This window comes from Euprymna scolopes, chromosome 3 (genome assembly GCF_053919585.1).
Source record: "Euprymna scolopes isolate OS-2025 chromosome 3, ASM5391958v1, whole genome shotgun sequence".
Classification (NCBI taxonomy): Eukaryota; Metazoa; Mollusca; class Cephalopoda; order Sepiida; family Sepiolidae; genus Euprymna; species Euprymna scolopes.
In genome coordinates this window covers 113,920,124-113,947,623 of record NC_136484.1, presented here as the reverse complement: position 1 = coordinate 113,947,623, position 27,500 = coordinate 113,920,124, and the positions used below count along the sequence as shown (strand labels likewise).

The following is a 27,500-nucleotide window of genomic DNA, read 5'->3' as shown; positions in this document are numbered from 1 at the left end:
CACCTGGTCAAAATGATAAGACCACTTTAATAAAATTGGCTAGTTTTTAAAAAATGAATACGAAAAGCTTTCTATGTTACTAAAAGCAACTTGTTAGTGGATAAAGCATCTTACTAAATTATAAATGGCAAAAGGGAAACCATTATCAGAGTTTGAGAGAGGAAGGGTCTTTGAGCTTAATATGAATGGACTCTCCCATAAGATCCATTGCAAACGAAGTGAATCGTAGCAAAACGGTCATCACATAATTTTAAGAAATCCAGATCAATATGGGCGCAAAAAGAGTCCAGGTTGACCAAAAAAAATAACCTCATCACTGGATCGCCGTATCAGAAGAAGTTTTAAAAAAAACTCCAGTATGATCTCAAGTCGATTGAAAAGCCAAACAGCAGCAGAATGTAGCCCTAAAACCATCAGAAGGCATCTGAAAATGAAGGGTTTCAATCATTTAAAGCGACTGCAAAAACCATGTCTTCTTGAACAGCACAAAACTAACCGACTTAAATATGCCACCAAATACCAGACTTGGGATGTAGAGAAGTGGGAAAATGTAATTTCCTCCAATGAGAAAAAGTTTAATCTAGATGGTCCAGATGGATTTCAACACTATTGACATGATAAAAATTTGCCCAAAGAGACTTTTTCAACTCTGCATAGTGGAGGAGGGTCTTTAATGATCTGGGGTGCTTTCTCGTCAGTTGAGACCCTAAAGTTGCAAGTAGTGAAAGGTTGGCAAACATCATTGAAGTACATTTCAATGCTTGAAAATGCTTCTATCAAGACTGAAGGTCCACGTCTGTGTGGAAGAAATTGGATTTTCCAGCAAGACAACACTGCGATACACACTTCTCGACAAGCACGAGAATACTTTTCTTCAAATAATATAGAATTGTTTGATCATCCAGCATGTTCTCCGGACCTCAATCCCATTGAAAATCTTTGGGGATGGATGGCAAAAGAAGTGTTCAAGGATGGAACCCAGTATGATTCGATAAAGGAACTTTCTGATTCGGATACTAAATACTGAGACCCTTTTTAGTAATTTATAATTGCCTTTTGTCAAATAAATTATCAGTGGTCTTATCATTTTGATTAGGTGAAAATGTTTGTTTTTTAAAAAATAATTATTAGATCAGGGTTAAGGTTTCGAATTTCATTTTTTTTCCATCATATTTTCCCTTTTGGCAATGGTTTCAGCCATTTGTTTGATTAAAAATTCGATAATATGCGTAAACGCTTACTTTCTTAAGTGGTCTTATGATTTTGACCAGGACTGTATTATACTATATATTATGTTTAATATTATGAAGGCTTACAGTTCAACAGAGCAAGTATTTTTGATTAGTTTTTTTTTTCTTTGTTTCGCATCTCAAAAGACAAAATGCCAACCATTCTTTCTGCGTATTAGTCTTTCTTTCTCCTTTTCCTGTTATATCTTTTCTGAATTTTGTTCAGTTCCATTTGCTGAAATTTTAAGTCACTTTTACATTCGAACGTTTTTTCAGGTAAGACTACGGCGTTTCTTCTCTAATTGCATCTCGGCAAATGCCTCCAACTCTTCCCCCTCCTCCCTCCACAAAAAAAAAAAAAAAAATTCATATCCTTTCCGCTTTTGTTTATTTTGTCTACTATTTCACCTCCTGTATTTTTGTATCTCGGCTGGTATGCTTTAGGCTAATTCCAGAACAGAAAAGGAAAAAAACAAAACAAAACAAAAAGCATTTTAAATGTAATTATTAGATACATAGTCTCGCTATTTCTTTTTCTCTTGGATTTGTGTTCTTACTAACATATCCTCCTCTGTCTTCTGTTAGGTTTCATTGTTTCATTTCTTACATAATGACTGGCATTAACACACTGTCCTTGCATTATCAGGACTAGTCAACGTATCAGCGTCTTTTGGAAGTGAATAATTTACTTATTTAGACAGTACTTTCAACTAATTTGCATACAATTTCTTCTTGCAATTCTATTGACCAATTGTTAGCAACTAATAAGGGACAGCAACAAAGATTTATTTTCTGAAAATCAGACTTTTATCACGCAGAATCTGGTCTCAGACAGTGGAACGATAAAATTGTCGTCCTAGAAAAGACGACATGATTCCATTTCCGTTTGATGAAAACCAGTTGTCTTTTGTGTTGAAGCGCCTCTCCTAATTGGCCAGTTGTGTACAAATCCCAAAAGCGATAGGAGCCTTCTATCATGTCTGAAAGTGACACACTGTTCAATGAGCGAGATCGGAGATGCACCGCTGTACAATTCATACTCTCTACCGATTCAAGTTATGACAACATCATTTGCTCTATCCCAATCATCATCAATGTATCTGTAGTAATCTCGTCAGCATCAAACAAAGCCAAACTCTTTGCCAAGAACTTTACATCTAATTCTACTCTATGTGATCAAGGCCCCACCCCCATATTTCCTCCTGTATCTGGAAACATGCTATGCAACATACAAATATTTGTGCATGATGTTGCCAAGCTAATCAAAAACCTTGACTCCAGTAAAGCAACTGGCCTTGACGGCATTCCAATTATAGTGCTCAAATAGCTTCAACTAGAACTAGCTCCTATACTTACAAAGCTATTTAAGCATTATCTTAAGGAGAATTGATTCCCAACACTTGGAAAATTTCAGCAGTATGTCCCATATTTAATGATTCAGGTGATTGGTCATCTCCCCCTCAGTACAGACTAATAAGTCTCCTGTTGCTGGAATCTGTGTTAAAAATACCCTCCTTAATGCAATATGGTTTCTGTTCTGCTAGATCTACAGTTATAACTCATAGGATTATCGAATCGTGATGGAGGCTTCCATTCTAGGGCAATTGCCTGACACATCAAATGGCTTTGATAGGTTATGGCATAAGGGTCTACTTCACAAGATCTCCAGTTATTTTATAGCTGGAAATATCTTCTCAATTATTAAATCATTTCTCTCTGATAGGTTCATAAGAGCAATGGTTGATGGGCAGAAAACAAAAGCCCACAGTATTAATGCTGGAGTCCCTCAAGTGTCCGTCGTGGGCCCAATTCTGTTCCTGATCTACATCAATGATCTCCCAAATCACATCCTAAGATCATTCGTAGACATTTATGCTGACTACACTACTATCTATGGCAATACTTCAAAGGCAGTAAATGGTCAATTCTCTCTGATTCTCTCTCCTCTGATCTTGAGCACGTGGTGCAATGGCGAAAGGGGTGGCTGGTTACTTTTAATGCATCTAAAGCCAAGCTTCTATCTTTACATCATTAACGCTCTGATCCACATCTGGCACCAATTGAAATAGATGGCTCTCATCTTAGAGAGGCTCCATGTTTTCACAAGCTTCTAGGTCTGACCTTTACTCTTGATCTGAGATAGAACATGTGCCTCAAATCCATTGCCAAGGCCGCTGGAAAATGGTGTGATTATTCTATCACTCCAGTAGATATCTCACTACTGATGCAATTCTCTCCCTGTATAAGAGCCAAGTACGTCCAAGGATGGAGTACTGTTGCCACATCTGGGCAGGAGCTGCTAGAAGCATCATATTCTGCCTTGACAGAGTTCAAAATAGACTAGTGGGAAATGCCCTTTTCTCTTCCCTACAACCTCTTTGCGACAGAAGAGATGTTGCGAGCCTGTCTCTGCTTTATCATTATTTTCCATGGCAAGTGCTCGTCTGAGCTCCAATCTAGGGTCCTTCCCCACCAAACTTTCACGAAAAACACTTGTCTAGCTGAAACCACTATCAATAATTCCCCCGCTCTTGATCTGTGCTTAAACCTAAACGTAGATTTCATGAACAAAACTTCTGTCTTAGAACTGCATGCCTGTGCAACTCTTCCATTTCCCTGCTTTCCAGCAGACTGCAATATGGTCGTCTTCAAGTCCAATGTAAACAAGTTCTTGCTGAGCCATCCCCTTAAGTAATCCAATTTACTAAATTTCCACTACTAATGATTACTACCATATTGTCCCATTGAGTACTGTACACTCATTAACCCTTATCCTTAAGTGGCCTCCAGGCCTTGATAACTGGTGATTCCTTTGTAAAAGAAAGAAGAATAAGAAATTGCCAGCATCATCAAAATGCATTGCTGAATTGTCACAAATAACAGATGTACCCAGGGTGATAAAAACAGGGTTTCTGGCCATGGTTATGATCTTTGGTGTGGTTTCAAGTGAGGGCCACATCATGCCAACTCACATCTTTGAAGCCGACTTGTAGGTCAACAGCAAAGTTTATCTGGATGTGCTGAAGAGTGTGATAATCCCCTAGTGCAATTAGGTGGTCACTAGCAGATTCTGAGTGTGGCAGCAGGACTCAGTGCCAGACCACAAATCCAAAGAGAGCCAGGCTTGGCTTCAGAATTAGTGCTACAACTTTGTACCCTCCCTCGACCTGAACCCACTGGAGTACTTCCTTTGGTCATATGTTCAGAACATCACCAACATGACCTCTCACAACCCTAAAGCCAGCCTGATTGCTGCCGTCCGCCGGTTATTCGCCAAACCCCTGCCGGCGCTTGTGGAAAAGACATGGTGCCAGTTCCGGATCCATATCGAGGCGGTGATTGAGGGTTAAGGCGGCTACATTGAATAGATGTCAGCTCTACTACATAATCAAATTACATGAATTGATTTTTTTTCAATAAAAGTTTTAAAATAAAGCTGTAGTGTTGTTTTCTTTAGGGCGACACTTTTATCGTTCCACCCAGTATATGTATATGTAAGTACCAAGGATATTTTTTTGTGAACAAATATAAAGGACATACATAAATACTAGTAATGGGTTGATTCCAATATTTTTCTCGATTCTGTTTCAACTTTTTTTTAATGGAAATCTCTCCAGACGAGGCATGAAACCACTTGATGTAAGCAGCTTAAAAAAACAACAAACAAAACAAAAAAACAACAGGTCAAAAACTAACCAAGAATAAGGAATTCATGGATAGATTCTGAACCAAAAAACAGTAATTCTTCCTCCTTTGTCAGAAACATCACTCATGGAGTGTGAGGACTAAAGGACAAAATAAGGAAAGCCAATGTTACAAGGCTGCTAAAAGTAAACCCAAGATCCATTTTTTACTTTTTACTAACTAACTAAAGTTGACAGAGTTATTGTGTAGGGAAATGTACACAGACAGACAGACAGATAGACTTTCACTTTTATGGATATATAGATTCTGTTCTAAATTCTTGATTCCAATTCTTTTAAATCCCCTAAATATTTTGTAAAGGGTTGTTTTTCATTTTTATTTTTATTTTCAAATACTGTAAAAACTCATGTAATGTGTGCGTATATTTTTGCAAACGTAACACTTATTAGGTTAAGGGTTTATTAGAGATTTGAAGTTTTGCTGGCAGTTAAAATCAATAAATATTAATCACTTTATTCTTCATACCAACAGTGGAAAATTAAGTTTTAAACAAAAACAACAAAAACCCAGAAGAACAAAAAAAACAAAACAAAAAATATCGTTTTTGGTATAATCTATAAATATAAAAGCGAAAATGTATGCATGTATGTATGTATGTATGTGTGTCTTGTTTTTAATCCTTCAGGGAGACTAGCCGCCCTCCTCACCAAACAAGTCTGGTGGGGGAACCAGTTTAGTCGCTGGTGACCCGACCATGAGGCAGGTAGTACTGGGTTACATGGTACCAGTAGCACATGACAAAGGGCGAATTAACTCTTTTTCTGGGTCAACGGCCAACTAGCACCGTGTATATTTGTGTGTGTGTGTGTGTGTGTATTGGGATGGAGAGGGCTCTCGTAAGCCGTGGTGAAGGCAACCTTTCTAGGAGAAGCAAATCTCTGATTTAAAAAACCATAAAGCGGAAGACCATTACCCGCATTAAGCTTGTCTGCAGTTTAATTTGGTGCTGGCTATCTTGCTCTTGCTTGTTGCTGGATCTGAACATTTTGAACCGAGAGAGAGACTTAGCTGTCGTACAAAGCTAAGATTCTGTAACATCATATTTGTATAGATACTCCCTCAGGCATTTGGGCTCATGGATTTTAAATGTCTGAGGGAGTGGAACTCGTCTGACAAGACGTTGCAATCATCATGTATGTGTGTTCGCTTTTTCTGTATGTCTACAAAAGGCTTTTTTCAGAGAAGCGGTCGCTCGCTTCACAACTTTTTAAAACTTTTTATATCACATATAAATCGTAATATCTCACAGTTAACAACGAAGCTCGCCTGTCTATTTAATTTGCTCGATTTCGGGAAGATAAATATTCTACATTTGTCGCTCACCGCATGTGGGTTGCTCTTTTTCCTATAACATCTTGGGGGGAAAAAAAGCGTTCAGCAGTAAATGAAATCCCGCAGTCAAACTTGACCTCATTAACTCATTAAAACGGACACCTGCTAAATCCAAGTCGCGGTGGGGCAATGGTTAACGTCGCACGTTTTTTTTTTTTTCACACTTTAATTTACAACTTTGCCTCAAGGGTTCGATCCTCATACTTACTTTTTTTTTTTAACCCCCCCCCCCCCCGGAGTTTCAACACACACCTCCAAACACCCAGGCAACGCCGGGTACCCGTCGCTAGTATTTTGGAAAATAGACACAAATTTTTCTGATTCCAATATGCATAGCACAATGTAAGTAAAGTGTAAATAACAAAAGTCTGCCTCTATCCAGTGGCATAGCTAGAGTAAACGTCACCCCACTGACATTGTGTCACCCCTACTTTGCTGTCACCTGGACCGCCCTCTTAGATATGACATATATATATATATATATATATATATATGTATATATATATATATATATATATATATATATGATTATTAAATACCTACAGCCACTAGTGTTTTATCCTTTCAGGAATCATCAGTGCAGGGTGTCACGATTAACGCCAGTCGAGAGATTCGAACCCTCGCAACAGAAGTCATGTCTGGCTTCATTAGCAAGGACCTGAATCATTCGGCTACCGACAACCGCGAGAGATACAGTTGAAATTAAACATTTATTCTTTTTAAATGCTTTTAATGTTAGTCAGAGTGATCTAGTCATTATATGACGATCTACACATATAAGCTAAGTTGACCAGCTTATTACAACTGAAAGTGCTCAACAATAATAAACAAGTTTCTTGAAGGGGCTGACAATTATTTACTATAATAATTAAATACCTGCAGACACTAGTGTTTATTCTTTTTCCTTATGTTATATATATATATATATATATATATATATATATATAAACACTTAATCCATTTTCCAATTATTTTTCATAGTTAAAAGAAAATGAAATGAGTGTCATCAAATGATTTCAAACGTACTATTAAAAACAACAAAAATACAGAATTTTCAATTAACATCGGCAAAATATTCTCCAGTTATTAATAAAAAATAATATATAAGAGTTTCTAATATTTTCGAAAAGATTAAAAACTTAAAAACTTTATATAATATATGATAAATAAATCCTATTTTCAGACGATTTTCGCACCTTAGCCTGGCTGAAAAATTTTGTTGGGTGACATTGTGTCACCCCTCTTTAGCTGTTATCCGGGTGAATCGCCCCCCCCCACCACTCCCCTCTAGCTATGCCACTGCCTATATCTCATTTTTTGCCATCAATAGATTTCTTTCTACGAAATCATTATTTGATTCTGTTTCATCATTTCTTTTGGTGCATTGGTTCAGCAGGTTTTAAAACACAGTTAAACGCAATTAGATTTAATTTCTCTCAGAAATTATTTGGATCATGTTACAATTATTTTCACATGGACACCATCTTTAAAAAATGATATTCTGTATTTGTAAATACTGAGTTTCTTCCCTTTGTTTGAAACAACATTTTTTTGAAAAAAAAAAACAAACAAACAAAATAAAAGCTGGCATATCTATTATATTGTTTGTGTGTATATGTGTATTTTACGCTAAAAGTCAGAATCTATAAAAAAAACAGTGATAAAGTCAGTCTTTTCTTGATCTGTGTTTATTCAGATGAATAATATCCAAATACAAAATCATTTCATGAACATTAATTGGACCATGTATCATGGAGGGGGAGGGTCAGGTTTTCATGCATTTTTATCTATGTATCTATAAAAGTGAGAATGTGTGTGTGAGGACACTTCTCAACCTATATACTCAACTAACTTTTGATCTACAGATTTGAAACGTGGTATGTGGGGTATTCAGACATGTAGAAAACTTTTTAATTGGTTTTCATCTGGAATAGAGGGCTGCTAAGGGGTCAAAATTGAAAAATTGGTACGTGGGAATTATTGTATTTTTATCAGTTTGTCAACTGTTTCAGAAATGTTCACTTGACAGATTCCTTATGTTAAGAATAAGCAGGCTTGAAAAAACTTTTTAAAATCATGTCAAGCTGGTCTAATGGTTATCGTGTTTGACTTAGTGTTATTAGGTTTTAGTTTTAATCTCAGCTCAAGTATTTTTTATTTTACTTGCAAGAAGTGAACTATTTAGAAAGAACATAATACTCGCATGCATATGTCTCAGTTTCTGTATGAATTAAAATATAATATTTATGTGTATTTTATGACTGGGCAACACCTTGCGGCTTGCTAGTTATCTATAGATTTAGAAAGAAAATGCGGAATTGTTTAAAAATTAGTTTTATTTATCGTCTCTCAACATTTTCTTCAGACTATAAAGGATGATTTTTAGTAGTGCTCAAGAAACCTCCGTAATATAATTTTGGGTGTTTTTAGTAGCACTCTAGCAGCATCCTCAATTTTATTTTTGCAATTTTTTATAAGGCTGAAGTAGAAAAAAGGGATTGGGAAGACGGAGGGGAAAAACGGGGGTCGATAAAAAGATAGGAAAGATAGAGAAATGTTAAGAGATAGAATATTTAATAGGTGTTGCACTTGTTAACCGTCTTATTTTATTTTTAGTGGCCCCGGGCAACGCCGCATAACTCTGCTACTTTTAAAATAAAACAAAGCAAATTGCAAATAAAAACGCTATTCGGCAAATGGGGACCATTGTTAAAGTGGAAATATAAGGAAAACGAATAGCATTGATGTAGAAATTGGAAGTAGAAAGGTGCGAATAACGAAACAATGAGTTCTTTTTATTGTAGACTAGCAGGGCTACCTGGCGTCACCCAGAGCTATAAAAAAAAAAGTTAAACAGTGTGTGTAAGATCTTTATATTAAAACTTCTATCTCTCTCTTTCTAGTTACCTTTTTATCTTTCTCTCTTTCCCTCGCCCCCGTTTTCCATCTTTCTCCTTAGCCCTCTCTTTACCATCCACCTAACTCATTCCTCTTTTTTATTTTAATGCTTTAAAAAAATAAAAATAAAAATAATAATGTAATTCATTTACTTAAATGCAATACTGAATTGTTATGTTTATTTCTTCTGATCAATGCTGAGTAAAACAAAACACAATGACATTCTTTATTTTAGGTAATTCTGTTCCCTCACCAGGTTTCACAATAATTTGAAGAGAAATCATGTTGATAATGAAAATAGTCGAAAGGGCTTAAAATATAATACCATAATTTATATTTGTTGATACCGAACAACTCCAAGTCGAACAAAAGATTCTGTTGTTCCTACTCACTTACCAAATATAATACAGTAATGTTTATAATGACAATTTTATTATTGTTTGACAATATGAGGAACAAAGCAGTGATTTTTATTGCAGAAGATTTTTACTATTTTTATTTTTTAATGTAAACAAAACTTAAAGTCATCTTTCTCAATTACTTAATTTTGTTTTTTTTATTATATTTTAATGGACTTTTCTCATGAAATACCATACAAATAATAATTAAAAAAAAAAAAACAATCACAGATGTAAAACCGGGAAAAAACAGAATTTGCTAAGAGTGGAAAAAACATTAAGAAAAATTTGAAATGGAAAATGTTGACTGCATATATATCTATGTGTATATGTTGACTGCATATACCTCTACATATATAAAGTTAGGTATGTGTATATGTCGACTGCATATATCTCTACGTATATAAAGTTAGGTATGTGTGTATGTTGACTGCATATATCTCTACGTATATAAAGTTAGGTATGTGTATATGTTGACTGCATATACCTCTACGTATATAAAGTTAGGTATGTGTATATGTTGACTGCATATATCTCTACGTATATAAAGTTAGGTATGTGTATATGTTGACTGCATATATCTCTACGTATATAAAGTTAGGTATGTGTGTATGTTGACTGCATATATCTCTACGTATATAAAGTTAGGTATGTGTATATGTTGACTGCATATATCTCTACGTATATAAAGTTAGGTATGTGTGTATGTTGACTGCATATATCTCTACGTATATAAAAGGTATGTGTGTATGTTGACTGCATATATCTCTACGTATATAAAGTTAGGTATGTGTATATGTTGACTGCATATATCTCTACGTATATAAAGTTAGGTATGTGTATATGTTGATACATTTGTATGTACAGGACTAAACTAATTAAGCGATTATTATGAATTTGGAACAGAAGCTACAATATTTTTGAAATAGCAATGGAGTATGATTGAAGAAAATTGGAAGCTTCTATTTAGACATAATGTTGATAGGAAACGACCAATCAAATGGAGCCACGTTCTGCTAGCAACACATCGGAAACCAGAATTGCTCCATAAACATATTGGATCTTTTAGAATGATTTTTTTTGTGTCACATGAGAGAAAGAAATTTGAAGGTCCAAGGCTTATAAAGATCAGCTACCCACCGAAAACTCTTTTTCATCTCTAGGACTAGTACAGAGTGGCAACTCACCGGAACTCTTCTGAAATTAAACATTACTTTCACATAAAAAGCATCTTCTAGCCGTAAGGAGTGATAATGTGAACAATATTTAGTTTAATTTCGTTTTATGCAAAAGGGTGGAAAGAGGAGGTGGAAGCCCTTATTAAAATTCAGATGCATTTATTTTTGTTTTGTAAAATTTTTTTAACAATAGGTATTAAATATCAATAAAAATTTTCGGCTAATTTAAGTTTCTTTAGCATATTTTTAATGGTTTTTAGGGACATAATATCAGCAAAACCTCCCATTTGAAAATTCCTATATTTCAGATTTGCATCGAATTTGATTCCTAGCCATTAAACACAATAAGCATGATTCTCTGAATTTCAGTTTCTTAATATTCCTTAAGCTTAAGCTTTAAAAGTTAGACATTTTCTACAATAACACTTAGTCGCATTATATATTGACTAAACTTTTTAGCACGTTAAAACTGCACCAGTATTATAACTCATTGAAATAGAGTTAGTGCTTTATGCCAAATTGATGGTCGAACATAGTTAGCTTTATGGGTAAATTAGCGATCAAGAGGGATCTCGCTTGAATGCTTTTCAATTGTGTAAGCCATAATTTTGCTTCAATTTGATCTATTTCAATTTCAATCCGTCTGTTAGAAATAAACTTGTGAATGTGACACACGGCGTTTTATTTATGAGTGAGCCACGCCTCACGTTATAATAACAAAGATCCCTACAAAATTTTAGCCAAATTAGTTTCCAAGAAAAAGTGGAATGGACAGACAGACAAACTAAGAAAAATATAATATAGATTTTAATTTCCGTAAGAAACCTAAAATTGTTGTAAAAATCGTTCTATTTGGTGAATTTTACTTGCCTAGGGACGGGTATTCTAGGTGATTAGCAATATACTAACCATGTCTACAAGAGAAGGCAATAGCTGTGAGGGTAAACCCCCTAGGACTACACAGGATCATAAACCTCAGCCAACTGCGAACAAGCCACTTAAACAATGACCCCAGACTCTGATGGCTTTGGGACTGAGGGATAACCCCTAGCTTGGAGTGAAATGTAGCTTGATAGGAATATTAATATATTTGTTTTATTTTTCTCTGTAGGCCAATGTGTTGTTTGTCTGGGTGGCCACGAGAAGCTGCTCACTACGTGGCTGCTTCATTCCATGTCGAGTAATTGCCATGAGAAATGGAAAGCCAATCGAATAGGGCGTGACATATTCACGCGTTACCAACAGAAACCGGGTCCTCGCAAAGATTTGGACACGCATATACCTGAGCAGCCATTGGTGAGTATCATTAAAATTTTTTCGTTTTTGTGATCTGTTTATTAATAAACCTGACTACGAACATCCAGATATTAATACCTATTAATCCTTCATCTTTCCATGTAAGCGAGTTCTAATGTGATCTCATCTTGGCATACAATCTCATCAATGATCGTCATGATATACTCCGGGATTGTTATTCACTTCTTCACTAGGAAGACTCTACACGGACCCCACAAGAAGCTACTTTACTGTCGCTTTCAGTTGAACCAGAAGATGGTCGTCGCTTTCCCAATCAGGGTCTCTGGATTTTTTTTTTTATTTTATTATTATTTTACTGTTATTTCCCCACCAAATAAGGCACAGTGTCACTTGAATGTAATGGGCTACTATTCAGGACAAAATCTACAGGGATGCTATGGAGGGAGTTGAGCAACAGGATGTCTGTTTACATTACACTTGAACTTCTGTATATCAGTGCAATCAGGAAAGCAGGGATCTGGGAGCAAATTCCAAAGTCTAGCAGTTTTTGCCATTCTTTTGCAGGTAAGTGTAGAGAATCATGTTGCCAACTGTCAAATACATTCCAGGTGTACAGTTTTTTTTTTGTTTTTTTTTTTTTAAAAAGACACAAATTTTTCTGCTTGGATGAAATACTGAAGACTGAATAGTATCAGTGTTATGCATAAGGGACAGAAAGTATCTGCCATGAGGTTTCAAAAAGATTTACAGATCAGGTAAAGAACCCATCTGGCTTTCTTCACCATCTCAATAATTTATTGGTTTGAAGGAGTTATCTATGACTGTTTCAAGTTCCTTTGAATTAGCGATGATCTTAACTAGTTAAGGTTAAATATTGTGTGGAGAACAGTAAATAGAAAGCCAATAGAAAAATCACTGCATTTTACAGATTTCAGTGGTAAATCCTAGCTTGAAGAGCAGTGTTATATTATACATATATATATATTTTATAGGCACACTTTTACGAAATACGTGCCAAAGTACATACACTCTGTTGATCGTGGTTTTTGTAATAAAACAACAACTTGTTAAATCAACAAAGTTTTATTTATTTTACAGATAATAATCTGACAAGTGAGAGAGTTTGGGTCAGTGTGGGGAGTGTAGTGTGGTTGAGCAGTCTGACAATGACAAAAGTGTGTTGCTGGCTTTGCTCTCTCTGTCTCTGATTGTGTTTTTGTTTATGTTTGTATATTAAAATTTCATTAGAATTACTGTTTATTTATTTTTACATTCTTCTTCTATTGTATGTACTTTTGTAGTTCTAATCCTATTGTTTTCTGATATCAATTGTTAGATTGGAACGTAGAATTGATATTAGATTGGAACGTAGAATTGATATCATCACGGGAAATCCGATTTACAACTGGTTTTTGATATTTTCCAGCATTATCTGTCACTTATGCAACAGCAGGACTAGAATTTGATGATATGATTATCTTGAAGTTGATCATACATTTCTTCTTGGTGATACCAGTGAAAGCGTGTGCTGCACAGTTGTGGATTCCTGTGGCAGACATTGCAAGTGATAGATGCTTTACCAAGAGACGGGCGGGGAGGGGGAGGGGGACAGAATGTAAAATATCTGGTTGGAGTCCGGCCACCCAAGAGATGTTTTCTTTGTTTGAAATGAAATAAGTATCTTTAATCTGTAGACTGAAAATTGACAGAAAAGTTTTGTAGGGAAATGTACACACACACACACACACACAAACAATTTTACTTTTATATATATACTAGCAGTTCAGCCTGGCTTTGCTCGGGCCCTATGTACTATTCATAACTTTATATGCGTATGTATATATTAAAAAGTTTGTATATGTACCGTAATGCCTTTCTATATAATAGGCTTCCTTAACTACCATAGAGAAAAGTTGGTAGAGACAGTAGACGTCAACTTTTTAACTTTGGCTCCAATTTTGACCCTTAACATTTATTGTTTTGGGCTCAAATCAAATTAAAATGTTTGACCCATGTCCAGGTAACCTACATCTAAAATTTCAAGTGTTTAGATCCAAAATTTTAACCCTGACCTCATGGCAGCGAAAATTTCACACCAAAACATTAAAAAGCTTGCTGCATGTCTGAATACCCTTCAAGTAAAATTTCAAATGTTTAGACCCAAAATTGGCTTAATAGTTTGCAAAGTTCAAATCTTTTGAACTTTGACCCCTTGGCAACCAACTTTTCAGTCCAAAACCAATTAATAAGCTTGCCCTATGTCTGATTACACTTTATATAAAACTTCAAATGTTTAGACCAGAAATTGGCTGAATAATTCCATAGAGACTGTAGAGGTCGATTTTTTTAAAACTTTGACCCCAATTATGACCTCCTGGCATTTGTTTTCGGCTCAAATCAAATTATAAAGTTAGATCCATGTCCAAGTAACCTATATCTAAAATATCAAGTGTTTACACCTAAAATTGGCGGAGGAGTTTAGTAGAGTTCTCAATGGTCAAATCGTTGAATTCTGACCTTCTAACAGCAAAATTTCTGTCCGAAACCCGATTAAAAAGATTTTCTCAAATCTCAATACTCCGTATGGCAAATCTCGAGTCTGTAGATCGAAAATTGACAGAGTTATTTGGTAGGGAAATGTACACAGACTGACACACACACAGACATTTTCACTTTTATATATATACTAGCATTTCGGCCCGGCGTTGGCCGGGTGTTTGGAGGTGTATGCTGAGCTCAAAAAAAAAAAAAACGGTAATTTTTTTAACTTCGACCCCTATTATGACCCCTTAACATTTATTGTTTTTGGCTCAAATCAAGCTATTAAGTTAGATCCATGTCCAAGGAACCAATATTTAAAATTTCAAGTGTTTAGACCCAAAATTGTTGGAGGAGTTTGGTAGAGTTCTCAAAGGTCAAATCGTTGAACTTTGACCTCTTAACAGCCAAATTTCTGGCCGAAATCTGATCACATCGATTTTCCCAAATCTCAGTACTCGATATATCAAATTTTGAGTCCGTAGACTAAAAATTGACAGAGTTATTGCGTAGGGAAATGTACACAGACAGACACACACACACAGACACGTTCACTTATAAATTAAATATTCTTTTATACCTACAAACACTAATGCTTCATGGTTATGCAATCATCAGTGTAGGATGGCAATTTCTGCCTGTCTGGGAAGTTCAAACCCAGCAACGAAGTCATCTTTGACGTCATTTGATAAGCCTCTATCTCCCGGCTACCAAACAATTGCCATGAGAATGAAGGGAATTAATTACTAATAATAACTCAATTCGGGCACAGATGTTAGTCAATCAAGACTATTTGCTAGTTTACTGCCTCTTAGTTTATACTTACCAGACAGTCCTCATCCTTAAGTATTCGTGAAAGGGCTTGATAATTATAATTAAACAGTAATTATTCATTCTATACCTACGGACACTAGTGTTTCATGCTTACGCAATCATCAGTGCAGGATGACAATTTCTTCTGGTCAGGAGATTCGAACTCAGCCACAAAACCACCATTTGACTATTTGCTAAGCCTTTACCGATGGGACATTAAACCGTTGCCATGACAATGAAGGGAATTAATAAATAATAAACGTTCAATTTGGATGCAGAAATTAGACAATCCAGGGTGTTTGAACAACAGAATCGTGAATGTATATGTATATGTGTGTGTGTGTGTGTGTGTGTATTTGATGTTATTTATTTGTTTTTCAATACTTTTTGAATGAATTCAATTATTTATACGAAAGTGCATTTTGATTTATCGGAGAGGGACCTATGTTTTCAATGGCATCTGTGCGTGCGTGCATCCGTCTGTCCATTAGTCCGGACAATTGCCAGATAACCATCAATTAGTTTTTTCTGAAATTTTGCCACAAATTGTATTTCATTAAATAGATGTGCACAGTTAAAAAAATTTTTTGCAAAAATTCCCATTGTGTCCCCAGGGGCTCAAAAGATGCCCCAAAATGACACGTTTTGCCCCATAATTTTGATCCATCCATTAGATTTTTCTGAAACTTGCCCAAAATGTGGAGCCCATTGTTCTTAATATAAATCCAGTATGGGTGACCCTGGCAAAATTCTGGTTTGTGTCCCTGGGGACTTTCAGTGCTAAAAACACCTCTTTTTGTGGCTCTTTTTTCATATTTCTCAACAAAATCTTGATATGTGCTGACTATATAGTGGTTTTTCACGGTGGTCAACTCAAATATACACGTGTTAAGGCCTGAAACAGCACCGTTATCCATTTACACTGAGATTCAGCATCCCCAGGGTCTCAAAAGAGGTAAAAAATGCCCCAAAATAGCCAAAAATGAAACTTTTTGCCCTGTAGTGTTTGATCCATCAATTAGATTTTCCTGAAATTTGGCCAACATGTGGAGGCCATTGTTCTTAATATAAATTCAGTATTGGTGACCCTGGCAAAATTCTGGTTCACATCCATCTGGGACTTTTAGGACTAAAAAAAAACATGCCTTTTTTGGAGCTCTTTTTTCATACTACTTAAAATCTTGATATATGTCTATATACTGGTTTTCCATGGTGCTGAATTCAAATATACATGTCTTAAGGCATGAAACTGCACAGTCTGTCTATTTTCACTGGGATTCGGCATTCTCAGGAGCTCAAAAGGGGTCACAAATGCCCCAAAATTGTAAAAAATGACACTTTTGCCCCATCCATTAAATTTTTCTGACACTTTGCGAAAATGTGAAGGCAACGTTGGCCCTTCAAACTTCTCACATTCATCATTTCTTCACTATTTTTTGTGGTGTTATCTCACGTGCAGCACAAGAGGGGAACAATGCACGTGCAGCTTATTTACCTAAATATGAGTTGGGAATAATTTTCCCTTTTACCAATTTGGTACCCCCAAATTTGGAGTGGAATATATATATATATATAACAGTATTGAGCACTTTCTTCAGTTTTTATTAATTACCATTTCCACTAAATATTTGCTCCTACCCGGAAAACATACCAACAACAAGCAAAACAAACTACCTGTTAAACCTCACCCTAAGAATGGAAGAACTATTCACTCTTTCACCCCAAAATAGCGAACATTTCTGTAAAAGTCTGAGGAAGCTACAGACGGCCAAAAAAACGGCCGAGTAGCTGAAACAATAATGTAACTTAACAGAAAGATACGGTAATAAAAAATAAAAAGCATATTTGCTCTACAACAGTATTGAGCACTTTCTTCAGTTTTTATTAATTACCATTCCCACTATATATATATATATATATATATATATACTCACAGACTTTTTTATATTATCCTATTTCACTGGAAACATTGACATTTTTATGCTTCTAGAAAAGTTGGTTATTTACTATCCAAGGGTACAATTGTTTTCAGCCATATTGATATTTTTATATATATATTGTTCTCTGTATATATGCTTTTTATTATTTTTTATTTTCAGTACAGGCTCTCCTCAATGCTAGGAATATACATAAAACCAAACAACAAAAACATATTCCTTCTCACAGACAATATTTATATATTAGCAGGTGGCCTAGCATTGTCTGATTGTAAAATATGCTTAAATATGGTGTTTTAATTCATGCAGATTTTGTATTATTATTATATAGTCCATTCTCTCTGGATTATTATATTGCACCCAATATATAGTAGTGATTTTAAAAGTAAATATATATATATAACTTGGATGCCATCAACTAGAATCGAAACCAAAACATTTAGCACTCCAATCTAAGTTGTTACCGTCTGACCTAAATCAATATTCATATAAAAACTTTAAAAAATAACGTTGTTTAGCATATAAATGTATATATGTGCATGTGTACAGAAGCAATTTAAGTTGACTTTCGCCTGCCAAGTTCTAATTTAGCAGCTATTTTTACTGGTTAAAGACCAAATCGAATTTGTTTCACAGGTCCAAATGCCTTATCAAGTTTCAAGTCTGTAGACCAAAAATGAACAATATATATATATATATATATATATATATATATATATATATATATATATATATAAAGAATTAAAGTTAAATTCTTTGGATTAAAAAATGTATAAAAAATATATTCAAATTAAGAATTTATTGCTTGGAGCAAGGAATATAGGAAAAAAATTATATGGATTTCCTTGAAAATCCATGGATTTTCAAGGAAATCCATATAATTTTTTTTCAATATATTCCTTGCTTCAAACAAAAAATTCTTAATTTGAATATATTTTTTATATATTTTTTAATCCAAAGAATTTAACTTTAATTCTTACATTCATAATTTGCTCTATTTTTATATATTGAGCTTTACCTTTTTGGCTGGGATCGTCTTGAAAAGATTATCTCACCATAATATTTAATAAGGCAATAATTCATTTGATTATTACATCTGTGATTTAACTCATAAATATGAACTCAGCCTTTTTGGGTGAGCATAAAAATAGATGTTTGTTCACAATGAAGGAGGATAATATAAAAAGGATTTATAGTTCTAGCCTTGCACTTTCGAACTATCTAAATGAATTTGTGTTATTAATACTTTAATATAAAATTGAAAAATATTACTTCAATATATATATATATACTAGCAGAAGTACTCGTTGATTGATTTCTCCTAAGAAAAAAACAACTCTATAACAAAATATTTAATGATTTAAAATGAGTTGGAATTAGAATCGGTGGTTGTATCGGAGTCTGAAATTTAAAACAGAATCAGTAATTGTATCAGAATCGTCCCATCACACAAACACACATATATATATATGACTACTTCATTTAATCACATAAATTATTATACGAAACGTATTATTTTATGCGTAAACTTTAAGTATTTACTTCAATAGTGCTCAATACATAGGTAGAGCTATCCTGGCTTGAGGTAGTATCCTGTCTAGTCGCACTACTGAGCTGTGATACAACAAAACAGTACTGTATGTTGATGTCTATATATATATATATATATATATATATATATATATATATATATTCATTACTATGTATTTTTAAATAAATTGTTGGTGTGTTTTTATTTTGCTTCAAACAACATTCAAATTATTTTAATTTCTTTCCAGAATTACAGTTTTTCTATTGAGGGAAACAGTAAATCTTTCGTAAAAGTCAAAAATTCTAAAGGCAAGTAAAAAAAAAAAGAAGATTTTTTTTCCTGTTTCTTCTTGTGATACAGTATCAAAATTTCAATGATGAATACAATTTTATACAGTTTTTCTTTTTTTTTTTAATTCTATACATTTTTAAAAAAAATTATGCAATGTATTAAAATTTGATGTTAAATAACAGTAACATTATTCTTAAAAAAAAATTTTTTTAACTCATGAGAAACTCTTTTCGTGGACTTTCATAATTATTTCCTTTTTTCTTATATATTTTTTTTATCATAATTGTTTTTATTTTTTGTCTTTTACTGTTATTTTTTTTTTAACAAATTCCTTTCCACTGATTTCTATGCCTTTAACCCTGTTTTGTCTTCGTATATTTTTATTTGGATTTTTAATGTATTTTTAAATTTGTAGATTTTTATTGTTTATTAAGTCGTAACCATGTGAACGTTTTGTTTCCTATAAATCAACAATGTACACATTTAGTATATTATTCTCACAGTATAAATATTTTAGTGTATAATAAATTGTGAGTTTATATAAATTTAATATATTATAAAGCCTAATAATGTACACTTTTAGTGCATATTAAATGATAAGAACGTAGACTTTAAATGTATTACATGTTTAAAAAATGTACATATGACGCATTTAAGTGTATTATAAATTCTAAGAAGTAGACTTTTAGTATAGTATACATTTTCAGAATGAATATTTTTAGTGTTTTATAAATTGTAAGAATATAGGCAGTTATGTTTATAAATTATTTTAGTTCCCTCCATTTAAAATAATCTGATATTCGTGTTTTAGTTATATTTAAATGAAATTCAACACCATATACAGTGCCGCAAAAAAGAAAGTCCACGGTTGTCATTTTTTTCAAAAACCGCAAATGTAAGCTAAATTTAATGTAACTGTTTAAACAACCTATACCCCATTTTATTCCTTTATAATTTTACCTACTCATATCTGACTTTTAATTGAAATATTCTAGTGTTCACGTCAATTTAAAAAAATAAACTTCAAACTTAGAAGGCAAAAAAAAAACACCTCTTTCTTTTTTCTCGGTCTCACTATATATATATATATATATATATATATATATATAGAAGGCAAAAAAAGAACACTTCTTTTTTTTTTTTCGGTATCACTATATATATATATATATATATATATCTTAAGCTTGCATGCGCAGGTCATGGTGTTATAATCATTAGATAACTCTGGTCGGATGTTATAACTTCTAAAAGTAAATGTTTAAATTTAAACGATATTTCTTGCGGTTGAGGTTGGCCATGGGGTTTGTTCCTTGCTAATGAAGTCAGAGATGGTTTCATGGCTGGGTTCGAATCTCCCGACCAGCAGTAACTGTGTCATTTTGCACTGATGATTCACAAAAGGATAAAACACTAGTGCCTGTAGGTATTTAAAGAATTATTATAGTAATATATATATATATATATATATATATATATATATATATATATATATATATATATATACACTAGAAGATGTACGTGGCGTAGCATGGTATTAAATGTAACATTAAATTTCTTTAAAAAACATGAAGTAAATAAACAAGGAAAGGAAACTAAGTGTGCATGCGACTATTATGTTTTTTCCTCCCAAACAGTTCACTTCTTGTAGGTAAAAAAACACTCGAAATGAGATCAAAACCCAAATCTAGACAAAGAATCCAGTACGATAACCATTGAACCAACTTGACACAATCTTTAGAAAGTCTTTTCAAACCTTGCAAAACTGTTAAGAAACATAAAAATTTGCTGACTCCCAAGTACCAATTTTTCTATTTTGACCCCTTAGCAGCTCTTTTTTTTTTCCCCTGGATGATAACTGATTAAAAAAATTTTCCATATGTCTGCATACCCTATATACCACATTTCAAGTCTAAAAATTTGTTGAGTATATAGGTTTAGAAGTGTCCTCAAACACACATGCATACATTCTCACTTACATATATCGCTAAGTTTGCGATAGGTTAAGGTTAATTTTTTATCCTTTCCGGGAATTTAAACTGCATTCTTTATTTTTATTTTTTAATTCAAAGCTTCTTTAATATATATATATATATATATATATATATATATATATAGCTTACACAGAAGCAATTTCCTAAATTTTAAGTGACTTCATGCAGTGCTGTTGAATTTCATTTTAAATTTAACTAGAACACAAATGTCAAATTATTTTAACTGAATAAGTCTAAAATAATCCATAAACCTAACTGCCTATATTCTTTATATATATATATATATATATATATATATATATATATATATAGTTTATTTTATTTACAAAATATATTTCATTGGTTTCATTTAAAAAATATATTATTATAGGCTGTTTTGTTTTTCAAAATTAATATTTTTTAATTCAAAACATTTAAAAATTATAAATACTTATTTTTGTTTATTTATTCTTAACATTTAAATTAAATTTATCAAATGGACAAGAGTAAAGGCTGAATAAGTTACTTCGAATTCAAACAAATTTTATTTCATAAATAAAATGTAATAAAATAGTCGTTAAATAATTCTTATACATTGTTCTTAAAGTGGCCCAGATCATTTACATTTTCAAATAAGATGGACCAGAATTGTTAAAATAGAACAAACTTGTCTAAGTTTAAGATAAAAAGCTAATTTATTCTAAAAGTTTCTCAATATAGTGGCTACTACTTAGTGCCTAAAGGATCTAATGTTTGTAAATTCGATCATTCTTGACTTACTTTTTCATTGCAACTATTATTCAAAATTATTCGGTTTGAATCTGTTTGACAAAATATGAAGAAAAGAAGGCAAAAATGCAGAATCGTCATCGAGGAATTTAATGGAGGTTTTCAAGTTTCGCTGGCAAATTACAGACTTTGCCAAAATCTGTAGAAGTCAAATATTTCTAGAACCCAATCCTTTCGCAGTTTGCTTTCACAGATTTCTAATTTCAGATAAAAGAATATCACCCATCGTCTTCTATTTGGGCAACATCTTTTCCTACTTTTTTTTCTTCTAATCTCTACAATTATATAAAAGGAACATTATCTGTGAGTTCGTTCCCTATGGACTCGTAAACAGCTGGGGTGATTTTTACGAAATTTTACACGGAGGTACTTTATGTGCCTGGCAGTGTTTTTAGATAGGTTTTGTATCGGATTATCTTCGAAATAATCCGATGAAACAAAGTTAATATCTTACACAAGTGCATTTGAGAAGTTTTATTACCACACAAGCTGAAAGACCCGATATATAAAATCAACAGTAGGTTCTTTGATATGACATGGGCGCATTCGAAATGAATGTTTCTATTTAAAGCACAATTGAATGACGATACTTGACTTTTTTTATTTTAAACTAAAATTCAAGACATTAACACAGCACACACAGATAAGCCAGGTATATAAAATCAGCAGTATATTCTTTGATATAACAGGGGCGCATTCAAAATGAATGTTTCTGATTAGAGAACAATTCAAGCAAGATACTTGACTTTTGCATTTTAAACTTTAATTTAAACCATTATATATATAAAACTAATTTATAAAATCAACAGTAGGTTCTCTACAGTGCAACATAGACTACAATGTATTGTGGACTACTCAATGCCAAGAGGCATGTGAAGCTTCCTCCTGACGCACTGTGATGGGTGTCAAATTAGAGCAGGCAGTCAGTCGATTTGATTGAAAAATGGTCGACTTCACCGATTTTGATGACAATAAAAATATTAGAGTGTGAGACATTAGTTTAATCATCATTCAATCCCCGGCAGTGTAGGGTTTCCCTGCTAGTATTTCATAAATAAACCTAATTCTACTTTATCAGTCTCCATTTTTTATTTGTGGTCTCTTCCCCCCTCAAACAAAAAGATCTCTAACCCTAACAATAACCATAACTCAATCTTACAACCATATACCAACAGATCCACCAAAAACAGACTGAAACAATAATAACAAATAAAGAAAAAAACAGTTTATCACTCCATCCTCTGTTTGCAGTCCTTCCTTCCTTTAACAGCAAAAAAAAAAAGAAAAAAAAAGGCAACCAAAAATATTGCCATTTTCTAGGAAATCAAGAACAAATATATAATAAATTGTTTGAAAAACTCAAAAATTGTTCTCTTCATCAAGCGTTCAGGTAGCTACATACGTCACGACTTGGGAATCTTTTTAAGAACTGAAATTCTTGGATCGGACTATTCTGCATTAGCATCAAAGTAAAGAAAATACGTATTTATTGTATGAACCTGTCCAGGGATGAGCATTCCTTTAGTTCAGGTTGCAACAATGCTGACCTTTTAGTATACTATTAAACCCTCTGAATCTAAACGATTTGTCAAGTACACACATTACATATGTTGACAAGAAAGCTCTTGCGGTTTTTAACATTTCTAGAATCAACATACTTTTGCCAACTCAAAGCAAGGGTATTTATGCCAGTAACATAAAAATCTTGCGTTCTGATGGCGATGTAGTCGCTGAAAGCGTTTTTGATATCACTTAGGTTTTTGAAGCATTTCTCATGCAAAAAATTGTTGATATGCTTGAAAAAGTGGTAGTTGGTAGGTGAGAGGTCTGGAGAGTATGGTGGATGAGACTTCTTCAAGATCGGTTTAGCAGCATGCGGTCGGATATTGTTGTGGAGGAGAATTAGACTTTTTTCTGTTGACTAATGCTGAGTGTTGTTGAACTTTCTGATGCATTCCATCCATTTGTTGACAGTACTTCTTCGCCATAATGGTTTCACCTGCATTCAAAAAACTGTAATGGATGAGACAGGTCGCAGACCACCAAACAGTCAGCGTGACCTTCTTTTGGTGCAACTCTGGCTTTGGGAAGTGTTGTGGAGCTTCGTCGGCATCTCGCCCCTGAGCTGTTGTAAAGAACACACTTTTCATTGCAAGTCACAACCCGGTCTAAAAACGATCATTTTTGTTACGTAAAAGAAGGAAAGATTGCACTTCATAACAGCATTTCCTTTGGTGTCAATCAATTCGTGAGTCACCCGTTTATTAATTTTTTTTTGTCTTTCAAATCTTTCTCAAGTGGTTGGAAGTGTCGTATATGTTACATCTAATTCAGAAGGCAGTTCATCAAACAGTTGTGTATAGATTGGCTTCAACTATGGCTCCTTATTGATCACTGTCAATATCTGATGTCTTGTAATCTTCATGACTCGTTTCTGCCACAAAATTTCTTAACTCATCATTGTCCTGTGGTTCTTAGGCCAAACGCTGCATTGATATTGCGAGCTGTTTCAGCAGCTTTTCGGCCTAGCTTGCATTGAAATAAGAAAATTATGCAAATTTGCATTTTTCCGTGTTGTAGTCAACATTCTGGAAAAAAGACATAATTGTTTTAAAACAATTGTAATTTAAACGATTAGATCGAGCGAAAAACACCCTTTAAAATGATATATAAAGTAAAGTATTATATCGAAAACTCTTTTGAAAATACATCATTTGAAATCAAAATTATAAATTCTGCAAGAACTTTCTCCTCAGCCTAATATATATATCAGGGCTCTACAGATACATTTATTTTTAATTGACCTTTGATAACCAGCATTTTTGTTTACTAGCCGAATAAGAAAATTACTAGCCAAACCCACATGATTTTCAGAATATGACCTCTTCTTTCTGTGACGACTATGTACATCATAAAGATTTTTCTGTTTCTTTTTTATAAATAAGTGTAATTTTAAATATGAACCAAGTTTTGTGTTGACACTTGAAAGTATTAGCATTCAAATTTCTTCAGATGTTTTTAAATAGCTTTTGTAAAAATAAGAGCATATTGTTCTATAAAACTTTTATTGTCAAAATCATTTGACTTTGTTTTATTAAAAGAATAAAGGTTGAAAAAAACGTTTTTCACATAGTAATGATCTTTGATAGTTTGTTAGTAAAAAAGAAACAAAAAAAAAAACACACTCGCCAAAAGATAAGTGTCTGACCCAGAGTCTACCAGCAGCCACCTGATTGCACCAGGGGATCAACACACTTTTAAACACATCTAGGTAGACTTTAGTGTTGATTTTTAAGCTGACTTCAAAGATGTGGCATGATGTGGCTTTCATTTTAAACCACACCAAAGACCATAACCATGGCTGGAAACATTGTTTTCGTCACCTTAGGAACGTCCCTTCTATTCATGGCAATCCAGCAATGCATTTTGAGGCTGCTGGCAATGGTCCTGTTGTCATAACTTGAATTGGTAGAGAGCATGAGTTGTACAACGGCGCATCTCCGATCTCACGCATTGAACATTATGTCACTTTCAGACATGATAGAAGGCTCCTATCACTCTTGAGATTGGTACATAACTGGCCAACTAATAGATGGTCTGCAAGAAAAATAGAAAAACGGATTTCATCAAACGGAAATGGAATCATGTCTTTTCTAAGGCAACAATTTTATCATTCCACTCTGCAGCCACGACTTTGAAAAATCACTTGCAAATGCACTGCTTTCACTCTCAATGTAAAGCCTTATATATATATAATTAGCATTTCAGCCCGGCGTTGCCCAGGTGTTTCGATGTGTATGTTGAGCAAAAAAATAAAAATAAATAAAGTGGTAGTAGGAAGGCAGGCTCAAACCTGTACTGTGAAGGAGAAAAAGAATGGGGAAAAAACCTGACGTATATGCTGTTATGATCACCGCCAAACCAGAAGTGACATTTTTTTAAAATTAAGGCTAGACAATTGTAAGGAGAGGATGATTTTCAAAAATATCGGCGAAGAAAGCGACCCACCCCCCTGCAGAAAGGTTCTAAGTTAAAGGTGAAGATATTAATGTTTTTAGCCAATTTTTCGATATTTGTCATCTGAAAGGTCGGACTTTAAAACGATACTGATTTTGGTAAAATCCGTCACCTCTGTCGAAAATTTTAGGCAGGCATGCAAACATACATACATACATACATACATTTATATATTGGTAACTAAAAATTTTCGACTCAAACCGATGAAAATGCTTGCTCTATCTCTGAATACCCTTTATGTCAAATTTCAAATGTTTAGACCAGAAATTGTCTGAGTAATTTAGTAGAGACCGCAAAGGTCAATTTTTTTAAAACTTTGACCCCTATTATGGCCCCCTAACATTTATTGTTTTGGGATCAAATCAAGTTATTAAGTTAGATCCATGTCCAAGGAACCTATATCTAAAATTTCAAGTGTTTAGACCCAGAATTGTCGGAGGAGTTTGCTGGAGTTCTCAAAGGTCAAATCGTTGAACTTTGACCCCCTAATCGACAAATTTCTGGCCGAAACCGATCACATCGATTTTCCCAAATCTCTGTACCCTGTATACCAAATTTCGAGTCTGTAGACTAAAAATTGACAGAGTTATTGTATAGGGAAATGTAAACACACAGATACACAGACACGTTCACTTTTATAGATATATAGATGTTTTATTTATTTATGATGTCATTACGGATATTCCTGATGTTTTGCAAATGATACCACAAATCAATAATGTTATCTATTTATAATGTCATAAAGACTCTTTCTGATGTCTTCTATGATTTAGTAGATAATGTAATGATGTTGCCTAGTGCATGAGGACAAACATACAAGACAACAAACAAGATTTAGAGAGATATATTAGGCTATCATCATAATGCGTGAAATACGTTAATGTCGAGGAGAACGACAAAAAAAAAGAAGTAATGTTTTGTTTTTAGTAAGTCTTGTATGTTTAGTCTAATGATCTACACAATGATCTAATGCATATAGCCATGTTTCGTAATATATTTCGAGGTAATACCTCTTTTTCAAATGTTTCAGAAGATTTGAAACATCCAGTATTCTATAAAGAGATCTTAGCTTAAAAAGTTGTAAAAAAATCTAATTTTTTTGGACCTTTTCAATGCCAACATATGTTCATTTCTTGCATTATGATAACATTGTAAATTGTATGCATATAAATTTTTAGCTTAAACTTGTATGTATGCAAAATATTAATTTTAAATTGTATTTTTAAATTGTAGGTGAATTAAATTATTTTAAATTGCATATGAATAAATTTTACTTTTAAATTATAAGTGTATAAATTTTCAGTTTTAAATTCTGTGTGCATAAAAGTTTAGTTTAAATTGTAGGTCTATAAATTTTAATTTCAAATTGTAAATGTAGAAAATTTAAGTTTTAAATTGTATGTATAAGAATTATATGTATGTGTATTAATTAAATTAAAATAATTGTGTCTTAATTTTAAATAAATAAATAAATCATGTATGTGTGCAAATTTAAGTTTAAAATTGTATAAATTCTAAATTGCATGCATATGAAATTTTAATTTTAAATTGTGTCCGTATAAAATTTTTGGTTTAAATTGTGTGTATAAATTTTAGTTTAAAATTGTATGCATATGA

General features: G+C 33.3%; 1 protein-coding gene across 8 annotated transcripts in view; it reads left to right on the top strand.

Moving 5' to 3' along the window:
• The window catches only part of LOC145258181 (uncharacterized), a 905,094-nt gene that overhangs the window by 828,586 nt on the left and 49,008 nt on the right, over positions 1-27,500 (top strand). For all 8 annotated transcript variants that reach the window (XM_080116026.1, XM_080116065.1, XM_080116089.1 and 5 more), the window contains 2 exons: positions 11,852-12,036; positions 19,064-19,124. In XM_080116026.1, the coding sequence (XP_079972152.1) occupies positions 11,852-12,036; positions 19,064-19,124 (246 nt within the window). The remainder of the gene's footprint in view (positions 1-11,851; positions 12,037-19,063; positions 19,125-27,500) is intronic.